We start from the raw sequence: 11827 nt of genomic DNA, 5'->3' as shown, positions 1-11827 counted from the left end.
TGGTACAGGACATACACTCCATGGTGCTGGACACACATTCCGTGGTGCAGGACAAACTCTCCATGGTACAGGACACATCCTCCATGGCACAGGACACACACTCCATGGTACAGGACACGCACTCCATGGTACAGGACGTGCACTCCATGGTAAAAGACACGCATTCAATGGTACAGGACACATACTCCATGGTAGAGGCTACACACTCCATGGTACAGGACACACACTCCATGGTACAGGACGTGTACTCTATGGTGCAGGACACACACTCCATGGTACAGGACACACATTCCATGGTACAGGAAATGCATTCCATGGTACAGGACACACACTCCATGGTACAGGAAATGCATTCCGTGGTACAGGACACACACTCCATGGTACAGGATGTGCACTCCATGGTACAGGATACACATTCCATGGTACAGGACACACACTCCATGGTGCAGGACACACACTCCATGGTACAGGACACACACTCCATGGTACAGGAAATGCATTCCATGGTGCAGGACACACACTCCATGGTACAGGACACACATTCCATGGTACAGGAAATGCATTCCATGGTACAGGACACACACTCCATGGTACAGGAAATGCATTCCGTGGTACAGGACACACACTCCATGGTACAGGATGTGCACTCCATGGTACAGGATACACATTCCATGGTACAGGACACACACTCCATGGTGCAGGACACACACTCCATGGTACAGGACACACACTCCATGGTACAGGAAATGCATTCCATGGTGCAGGACACACACTCCATGGTACAGGACACATATTCCATGGTACAGGACAGACACTCAATGGTACAGGACGTGCACTCCATGGTACAGGATACACATTCCATGGTGCAGGACACACACTCCATGGTACAGGACACTCACTCCATGGTACAGGACACACATTCCATGGTATAGGACATGCATTCCATGGTACAGGACACACACTCCATGGTACAGGACGTGTACTCCATGGTACAGGACACACACTCCATGGTACAGGACACACACTCCATGGTACAGGACACATACTCCATGGTACAGGACACACATTCCATGGTACAGGACGTGCACTCCATGGTACAGTACACTCACTCCATGGTACAGGATGTGTACTCCATGGTACAGGACACACACTCCATGGTACAGGACACTCACCCCATGGTACAGGACGTATACTCCATGGTACAGGACACACACTCCATGGTACAGTGAACACATTCCATGGTACAGGACGTGCACTCCATGGTACAGGACACACACTCCATGGTACAGGACACACACTCCATGGTACAGGACACTCACTCCATGGTACAGGACGTGTACTCCATGGTACAGGACACACACTCCATGGTACAGGACACACACTCCATGGTACAGGGCACACTCTCCATGGTACAGGACACATACTCCATGGTACAGGACACACACTCCATGGCACAGGACACACACTCCATGGTACAGGACACGCACTCCATGGTACAGGACGTGCACTCCATGATACAAGACACGCACTCCATGGTACAGGACACATACTCCATGGTACAGGTCACACACTCCATGGTACAGGACACACTGTACAGGCCCACACACCACTCCTTTCAGGAACGTCTTCAAGCCGCCCCAGACTTCATGAGGACCCTTCATTGGGGAACCCTTCACAGACACCTATCATACCGTTCTCACCCCACTTTCATGGTCATTGTCCCCCACAGTCCCCAATCCGGGGTAGTGCCAATCTGGCATCCAGACGCCCTTGCAATGCCAACCTGGCACCCGGTGGTGCCCCTGCCACCCTGCCAGAACCACCTGGCCAATCTGGCACTCACACAGACATTTCCATCGCAAACTCACACAGACATTTCCATCGCAAACTCACCCAGACATTTCCATCGCAAACTCACACAGACATTTCCATCAACCACTCACACAGACAATTCCATCAAACACTCACATAGACATTTATATCAAAACTCACAGACATTTCTATCAAACACTCACAGATATTCCCATCAAACAATCGCAGACAATTCCATCAAACACTCACACAGACCTTTCCAATTCAAACTCTGACAGACATACCCATCACACATTCACACATTCATTTCCATCACAAAACACACATAGACATTTCCATCAAACACTCACACACACATTTTCATCAAACACTCACATAGACGTTTCCATCACAAACTCACACAGATATTTCCATCAAACACTCACAGACATTTCCATCAAACACACACACAGGCATTTCCATCAAACACTCACACAGAGATTTCCATCAAACAGTCACACAGACATTTCCATCAAACACTCACAGACATTTCGAACACAAACTCACCCAGACATTTCCATCATAAATGCACACAGACATTTCCATCACAAACTCACACAGACATTTCCATCACAAACTCACACAGACATTTCCATCACAAACTTGCACTGCCATTTCCATCACAAACTCACCCAGACATTTCCATCAAATACTCACACAGACATTTCCATCACAAACTCACACAAACATTTCCATCAAACTCACACTGACATTTCCATCAAACACTCACAGACATTTCCATCAAACTCTCACAGACATTTCGAACATCAACTCGCCCAGACATTTCCATCACAAACTCACACAGACATTTCCATCACAAACTCACACAGACATTTCCATCACAAACTCACACAAACATTTCCATCAAACTCACACTGACATTTCCATCAAACACTCACAGACATTTCCATCAAACTCTCACAGACATTTTGAACATCAACTCGCCCAGACATTTCCATCACAAACTCACACAGACATTTCCATCACAAACTCACACAGACATTTCCATCACAAACTCACACAAACATTTCCATCAAACTCACACTGACATTTCCATCAAACACTCACAGACATTTCCATCAAACTCTCACAGGCATTTTGAACATCAACTCGCCCAGACATTTCCATCACAAACTCACACAGACATTTCCATCAAACTCACACTGACATTTCCATCAAACACTCACAGACATTTCCATCAAACTCTCACAGACATTTCAAACATCAACTCGCCCAGACATTTCCATCACAAACTCACACAGACATTTCCATCACAAACTCACACAGACATTTCCATCACAAACTTACACAAACATTTCCATCAAACTCACACTGACATTTCCATCAAACACTCACAGACATTTCCATCACACACTCACACAGAGATTTCCATCAAACAGTCACACAGACATTTCCATCAAACACTCACAGACATTTCCAGCAAACACTCACAGACATTTTGAACACAAACTCACCCAGACATTTCCATCATAAACTCACCCAAACATTTCCATCACAAACTCACAGACATTTCCATCAAACACTTACAGACATTTCGAACACAAACTCACCCAGACATTTCCATTACAAACTCGCACAGACATTTCCAAGAGACACTCACACTGACATTTCCATCACAAACTCACACAGACATTTCAATCTAACACTCAGACAGACATTTCCATCAAACACTCACAGACATTTCCATCAAACACGCACAGACATGTCAAACATCAACTCACCCAGACATTTCCATCACAAACTCACCCAGACATTTCCATCACAAACTAACACAGACATTTCCATCAAACATTCACACAGACATTTATATCAAACATTCACACAGACATTTCCATTACAAACTCACACGGACATTTCCATCACAAACTCACACAGACATTTCCATCAAACACTCACACAGACATTTCCATCAAACACTCACACAGACATTTCCATCAAACACTCACACAGACATTTCCATCAAACACTCACACAGTCATTTCCATCACAAACTCACACTGTCATTTCCAAGAAATACTCACACTGACATTTCCATAACACACTCACACAGACATTTCCATCAGACACTCACACAGACATTTCCATCAAACACTCACACAGACATTTCCATCAAACACTCACACAGACATTTCCATCAAACACTCACACAGTCATTTCCATCACAAACTCACACTGTCATTTCCAAGAAATACTCACACTGACATTTCCATAACACACTCACACAGACATTTCCATCAGACACTCACACAGACATTTCCATCAAACACTCACACAGACATTTCCATCAAACACTCACACAGACATTTCCATAACACACTCACACAGACATTTCAATCACAAACTCGCACAGACATTTCCATCAAACACTCACACAGACATTTCCATCAAACACTCACACAGACAGTTCCATAACACACTCACACAGACATTTCAATCACAAACTCGCACAGACATTTCCATCAAACACTCACACAGACATTTCCATCACAAACTCGCACAGACATTTCCATCATAAATGCACACAGACATTTCCGTCACAAGCTCACTGTCATGTGAGAGTACCTTTAAGAAATGGATGTTTAAGCGACGTACCTTTAAGAAATGGACCTGATCATATTACTGAAGTGATGTCAGAGGGTGGGGGAGATGAGCTCACTTGTGCTTTTGAGTTTCACTTTGAGAAGGCAGCTGGGAGTGTCTGTGTGTTTTGCTGAGAGCTGCATGAAGAAACACAGAGCTGGTCTGTTGATGTCTGCAATCCAAAGACTACAAATATATTGAATGTAGCCTCGTGTCTGTTTTTGAAGGTTTGAAGTCTTTTGGATGTTTAAAGGAACAGTTTCAAGGATTATTTAATGTTGTAGTCTTTTGGGGTTATCTTTGAAGTGATGGGTGTTAAGATATTCAATGTTTGTTTTTAAAAGGTTAACTTGAGTTCATAGAATAAACATTGTTTTGTTTTAAAAACCATTTGTCCATAATTGCTGTACCACACCTGGAGAGTACGCCGTGTGCTTCCCACACCACAATCTATTAAAAGTTGTGGGTCGGTTGAACTCCATGAAACACTTTGGGGTTCTGTAAACCCGGACCCATAACACTCACACAAACATTTCAATCACAAACTCACACAGACATTTCCATCGAAAATTCACACAGGCGTTTCCATCAAACACTCACACAGACATTTCCATCAAACACTCACACAGATATTTTCATCAATGCAGCTTCAGGGAGGTCATGTGACATACCTCCTCAATGTTGGACACAGGGAGCACGATCCTCTGGCCACGCTGCGCTGGAAAAGTAGCTCGCCGCAGCGTAATGTGGCCATTGAAAGCTGGGAGACCCCGGTCCCAGGATCTACCCAGCTCACAATGCCTCGCAAGATTCAATGCAATCTCACGAGATGTTGCAAGCTGAATCCCGCCCACAATGGGTGGGATCACTTTTGGCAAATCTGCATATTTGAGTGAGGCAATAAGCCTAATGTGCAGATTCCCGAGAAACCTGGCACTTTGGGATTCAATCTCTTTGCCTCTCAGACCTTGGGCGAGCGCTGTTTGGTACTGATCCCCACCAACAGAGGCCAGATGGAACGGCACTCGTGTGGATCTCCAAGGGAATTGGAGGCCCCCAGCTGCATACCGTTTGGGCAGGGTGGTACTCTGGTACTGCTGGTACCACCTGGGTACTCTGGCAGCACCAGTCTGGTACCCTGACAGTGCCATCTGGGTGGGAGCCTGGCACTGCTGCCCGTGTCCATCCAGATGTTCGAGGTTGTGGGTTTGGAAGGTGCTATCAAAGGGACCTTAGTCAGTTGCTTCAGTGCATCTTGTAGATGGTACACACTGCTGCTCCTGTATGTTGGTGATGGAGATATTGAATGTTTAAGGTGATAGAATGGCTGCCAACAAGCATGCTGATTTGGCCTTGGTGGTTCAAGCTTCTCAAGTGATGTTGGAGCTGCACTCATCCAGGCAAGTGGGGAATATTACATCACACTCCTCACTTGTACCTTGTAAATGGTGGACAGGACATGGGGGTTTCAGTAATGTCAAGGGGTGATGGTTAAGTCCTCTCTCTGTGGTTTGAATGGTGCTTGCCATTTATCAGCCCGAACCTGAATATTGTCCAGGTCTTGCTGCATTTGGCAATGGACTGCTTCAGTGTTAAGGAGTTGAACATTGTGCTGCCATAAGCAAACATCATAGATACATAGAAGATAGGAGCAGGAGGAGGCATTTTGGTCCTTTGAGCCTGCTCCGCCACTTATCACGATCATGGCTGATCATCCAACTCAATAGCCTAATCCTGCTTTCTCCACATTTCATCCCCACCTCTGAGCTTATGATGGAAGCAGGATCATTGATGAAGGAGCTGAACGTGGTTGGACATTTGGATTTGTTTTATTGTCACATTTACCAAGGAAGAACGAAAGAAGAGGTGCAGTCATCAGTTGAGACTTTAAAGCGAGCCATTCCTTTTGATAATTGTCAGTCCAATCAAATGTGGTAGACTTCTTGATGATATTTCTGAGAGCAGTAGTTCTGGATGAGAGGTTGGGAAAGAATTTTCCTAGAAAATTCACAACACCTAAAAATCTCAAAACGGCCTTTTTTTCCTCTGGGACTTTAATTTGTTGTCTGACAGCAATCTTGTTGTTGTCAGGTCGCATACCATGTTCCGAAATCTGGTCTCCAAGGAATTTAAGAGTCGAAATACCAAAACTCCATTTGATTCTATTCAGATTCAAACCAAAGTTATTTACTCTTTATAATACTTGTAATAATCTTGAATTGTGTTCTTCTCTTGTGGATGACCAAACGATTATATCATCCACAGCTTCAATACCTTCAGTCATCTGTTCCATCACACGATTCATATCTCTGATGCTGAGATAATCCCAAATGGCATCCTGTTAAAACAGTACCGACCAAAAGGCGTGTTGAAAGTATATAACTTTCTACTGGATTCATTGAGTAGCATTTGCCAAAATCCTCTGGAGGCATCCAGTTTGGAAAAAAAATTAGTGTTAGCCATTTCGCTAGTGATTTCTTATTTCTTGGGTATAGGATAGTGCTCTTCTTAATATTCTTATGAAGATCTTTAAGGCTGATGCATATCCTCAGATGACCAGAAGGTTTCTTTAAACAAACCATGGAACTGATCCAGTCAGTCAGTTCTGTAATTCTTGATATAATGCCTTGACTTTGTAATCTAGCAAGTTCAAGATTCAATCTCTCTCCAAGTGGTGCAGGAACTCTTCTCAGCGGGTGTACCACAGGTTTGGCATCCGGTTGAAACTGAATTTTGTATCGGTAGGGAAGAGTACCCATGCCTTCAAAGATGTCCGGAAAGTGATCCAGAATCCCTTGAATGTCTTCTTGAATAGGTGATTGAGCTGAACTCGCACTATAAATCCTCTGAATTAGGTGTAGATCCTTGCAGGCTTGCGCACCTAAGAGTGAAGACTTGTTTGAATCACCAATCTCAAATCTTAGAGAAATCGCTGTGTGAATATTTGTAACTAACAAGTAGCAAGATCCCATTGAGGTGATGACATTGCCATTGTAGTCGCACAGTTGACAAGTCGATTTATTGATTTTCGGAGTTTGCTTCAGCTTTGAGAAGTCAAGCCTATTGAGCAAATTTGCAGAAGCGCCAGTATCAAGCTTAAAATTGATTGGAGAATTATTAACTTGAAATACTGTGTTCCATTCCGTATCAGTATTGATAGAGTGAACTATTTTGAGAGGAGATGAGACTTCTGTGGTTCCATCATACTTCTTGAATGATGTCTACGAAGAACCAATCTCCCAAAGAATAAGCATCCAAATTGTTGGAAACGTTTCCTTGAAAACTTTCTTCCTTTGTATCCACAGTTCTAACATTCATCTGTTTTGAATTTAAATTCGAAGATTTAAATTTGTGTGTGGATCTGCACTGAGCAGCAAAGTGGTTGTGTTTGCCACATTGTGAGCAAATTTTTCCTCGAGCAGGGCATTTTTTTAATGGTGGGCATTTCCACACCTTCCACATGTCATTACGTACATGTCATCACGCACCAACCTTCTTTGCGCATGCGCAGATCGGTCTTTGTCCGTCTTGCATCTTTTAGCGAAGTGCACATGTGTAGGTTTAGAATATGTGTGCGCAAGGTGGCTGCCATCTGAAATGCGCATTTTTTTCATCTGTGACACCGCCTTAACACACTCTATCTCGAGGTTCGTTTTTGCGCCCTTTTCTAGGAGAAAAATTTATTATACTGACTTTTGGATAATTGATATAAACGGCACATTTTGATCGCGTTTTCAAGTGTGAGATCTTTCTGTCTCAGCAAACGTTCACTGAGCATATTATCGATTATTCTGAAGACAAGTTGATCCCGGATCATTAAATTATTTAACACGGAGAAATTACAAGGTTGAGCTAACCGTTTGAGATCAGTCACAAAGCAATCAATTGATTCACCTTTGTTTTGCATTCTTCTTTTCAAAATAAAATGCTCAAAAGTTTCATTTGTCTGAATTTTGCAATGAAGATCAAACTTTTCTATAATTACTTCAAATTAGGTCTTATCTTGATCCGCAGCAAATTGAAAAGAGTTATATATTTCTATGACTTGTGAGCCAGCCAGTTAGAAACAGAGCTATTTTACGCGCATTACTCATATTATTTAAATCTGAAGCATCCAAATACAATTGAAACTGCTGCTTGAACACTCCCCAGTTAACATCAAGTTTACCGATGCTCCGGAGTTGTCGTGGAGTTTGAGCTTTTTCCACCAGTCCTGGATCCTTTGATGTCCCGCAGTAACAGGTCGGTGCTTCGAAATTCGAATTGCATATCAGTTTTTCTGACTAAATCTTTACTAAAGATTTACTTTACGGGCAGCACGGTAGCACACGTGGATAGCACTGTGGCTTCACAGCGCCAGGGTCCCAGATTCGATTCCCCGCTGGGTCACTATCTGTGCGCAGTTTGCACGTTCTCCCATGTCTGCATGGGTTTCCTCCGGGCGCTCCGGTTTCCTCCCACAGTCCAAAGACGTGCAGGTTAGGTGGATTGGCCATGATAAATTACCCTTAGTGACCAAAAGAGATTAGGCGGGGTTATTGGGTTACGGGGATAGGGTGGAAGTGAGGGCTTAAGTGGGTCGGTGCAGATTCGTTGGGCCGAATGGCCTCCTCTGCACTGTATGTTCCATGTTATATATTCTAAACTATCCAACTAGCTTCAGCAGTCACCCCACTCCTTGTACCATCAGATATTACCCTTGGTGGTGATATGTCGTGTTCTTTGTCTTTTGTTGCAGAATGGTCTGTTGAGTTGATGACAAAGAATCCACCAATCATTAGATTGAAATAAAACTAATTTATTGTATAACGATTAACTAAATTAAGTCTGCACACTCTACTGAGCTATAGGTAATGATAAAGTAATGTTGAATCTGTCTAGCAGTAATCAATAATCTAATAGTCACTAATAATATCCTCGTGTTAACTCTTTCTAATCTAATCTATTCCTCATGCTGTTCTTAGGTTTTCTCCTTTGCTAACTACCCAGCATTCCCTGAGGTCTGATTTATATACAGAGAAATGGTGGTGCCCTCGAGTGTTTGAATTTCACAGAGATGTAATAATTAACCCTTCACTAGCTTGCCTATATACATGTCATTACAGAAAACACCCATTCTCTGTGGCTGTCAAGGTCATCGCAGCCCTGACCTTTTAAGCCTTGGGATCCTTCCAAGGCTCGAGTGAGGACTTGTGCGGCATCTCTCAGGCAACAGCCCACAGGTGCATCACACAGGTCACAGATGCCATGTTTGGCGAGGCAAAAAATTATATAAACTTTGACACGGTCCAAGTCTGACAAGGTGGCCGGGCATCAGGATTCTCCATCGTTGCCGGGATGCCCCAAGTCCAGGGCTGATAGACTTCACAAATGTCGCCTTGCGCACACCAGGCCATGTGGGAGTGCCCTACTTTAACAGGAAGTGGTTCCACCCTCAATATCCAGCTTGTGTGCGACCACCACCTTAGAATCATGCACTTGTGTGCATGCTTCCTAGGGAGTGCTAGGAAGGCTAAGCACGTCAAGGATCACTGAAGGCACTGAGTTACATCCTGGTGCAGTCAGACATCCCCAACCTCTTTGAGGAATACTCCAGGATGGCTGGCTCTTGGGGGATAAGGGGTATCCACTGAGGACCTGACTAATGACGCCAGTACGGAGGCCGGAGACCAATGCGTACACCCGATATAATGAAACCCTTGTGGCCACAAGGGCGGTAATTCAGCGGTGCATCGGACAAGTGTCCAATACTGCTCCACTTTCCCTTCCCAACACACATTCCCCTCTTTACTCCCTACCTAGCCCGTCCTCCAACCCCCTCCTCCAGCACCTTCAGTGATCCTTGACGTGCTTACTCTACCACCTCATCTCGGTGTGTCCCAGCATGCACATCCGAGGTGGAGGCAGCCAGCTGCTTACCATGTTCTGTGGCCTTCGATGTCCCTTGGCAGGTGTCCTCTCTGGGCTCTGGGGCCGCAGGGCCCTCGCGCATTTTATGGTGGCACATGCACAGCCGTGCCACCCTGTTCCAAGTGCTGACTATGAGATGCGGCGTCGTCAGAAGTGTGGAACTTGGGGGAGCTGGTGGCCACCATCCCCACTCCATGGGTCAGGTCCGGGTTGGCACCAAGCACCTCCTCCTCCAGCTCGGTGCCCATAGGGCTCTGGGGTTCTCCTCGGGATGGAGGGGCAGTTGGACTGAGCCCCGACTGCCCCTGTGTCATCCAGCTCTCCCAGCCCTGGCAGCTCCCCAATCTCTGCACCATGGTGTCAACACCCTTGTGGATGCTCCTCAGTGACCGGGCCACGCTCTGCAGTATCTCGGCAATGCCCACCTACAACTGGGACAAGGTTTGCAGTGTCTCGGCTATTCCCATCAGACTGGACATGTCCCTCAGAGTCTCATCAAGATCCAGCTGGTACTGCGTCACGTCCTCGATTGAGTCGGACAGTCTACCGCCCTCAGCCATGGCCGTCATCGACTGTGCAACGCATTGGACACCTCCACTCATGCTGCTGATGTCGCGCATCAAGCTCTCCACTGCAATTGCCACTCTAGCAGTGCTGGCCTCGGTGTCATGCAGTGCTGGCGCCATCTTTTGCACTCCGTAGCCTCTGGGACTCCTCCAATCGGCTATGGACCTGCTGGAGGGTTGCTGACATCTCCCTCCGAATGCCATGGCTGCACCCTAATGTCTGCTTCAGCTCCGGGTAAAGCTGAACCATAGGCTCAGCATCTGAATGGGACCCAGTTGGGTCCTAGGATCCAGCAAACCTCCGACTGCTGTCTCTCCTGGGAATTCCTGCCTCCACCTCATCTGCATCAGCGACTGTGTGGTGTTCACCAGATTGTGTCCCAGACGCCAGACTAATCACGTTGCTCACCGAGGTCCGTGTCTCTGCGCTGGTGGTGGTGGGGATGACAGCTGTCATGCATCGATGGTGGAATCCTCAGAGCTCTTCTCCGAGGTGGTCTCATGGGAGGCGGGGGTGGGGGGAACAACGCCGGATGGGCCGGTTGTCGGCTGGAGGTCCTGCAGGAGAATGGGAGGGATGGGTCATTCAGTATGGTAATAACAACTCACGTGTGCTAGTCCTTCTGGTGGGGTCCAGTGGATCCTTACCTCTGCGGCAAGTGCTGACCGTCACGTTGACCATCCCCATAAACTCCAGGGCCCTTTCCTCGAGGGTGATAAGGATTCTGATGTCCGGCACCGGGCTGCCATCTCGATGATTGTGGGGACAGCTTCCCTTGCTGAGACAAAGACAGAGCTTTGTGAGCCACACGCGTGGATCAGCACGGTGGGTCCTGGTGGGGGGTCGCAGTTGGGGAGGGGGCTTGGGGTCGAGGGGAGAAGTTTCCACGGAGGGATTT

The 11827-nt window shown here is 46.0% G+C and overlaps 1 protein-coding gene across 1 annotated transcript in view; it reads right to left on the bottom strand.

Moving 5' to 3' along the window:
• Window positions 1-6324: 6324 nt before the first annotated feature.
• The window catches only part of LOC140398299 (CMP-N-acetylneuraminate-beta-galactosamide-alpha-2,3-sialyltransferase 4-like), a 189815-nt gene continuing 184312 nt past the window's right edge, over window positions 6325-11827 (bottom strand). The window contains exon 12 of the mRNA XM_072486823.1: window positions 6325-8119. Coding sequence (XP_072342924.1) covers window positions 8090-8119 — 30 coding nt within the window. The 3' untranslated portion in view covers window positions 6325-8089. The remainder of the gene's footprint in view (window positions 8120-11827) is intronic.

The sequence above is a fragment of the Scyliorhinus torazame genome, chromosome 21 (assembly GCF_047496885.1).
Source record: "Scyliorhinus torazame isolate Kashiwa2021f chromosome 21, sScyTor2.1, whole genome shotgun sequence".
NCBI classification, from domain to species: Eukaryota; Metazoa; Chordata; class Chondrichthyes; order Carcharhiniformes; family Scyliorhinidae; genus Scyliorhinus; species Scyliorhinus torazame.
Note: the sequence above shows the minus strand (reverse complement) of the source record. Positions and strands in the feature narration are given on the sequence as shown.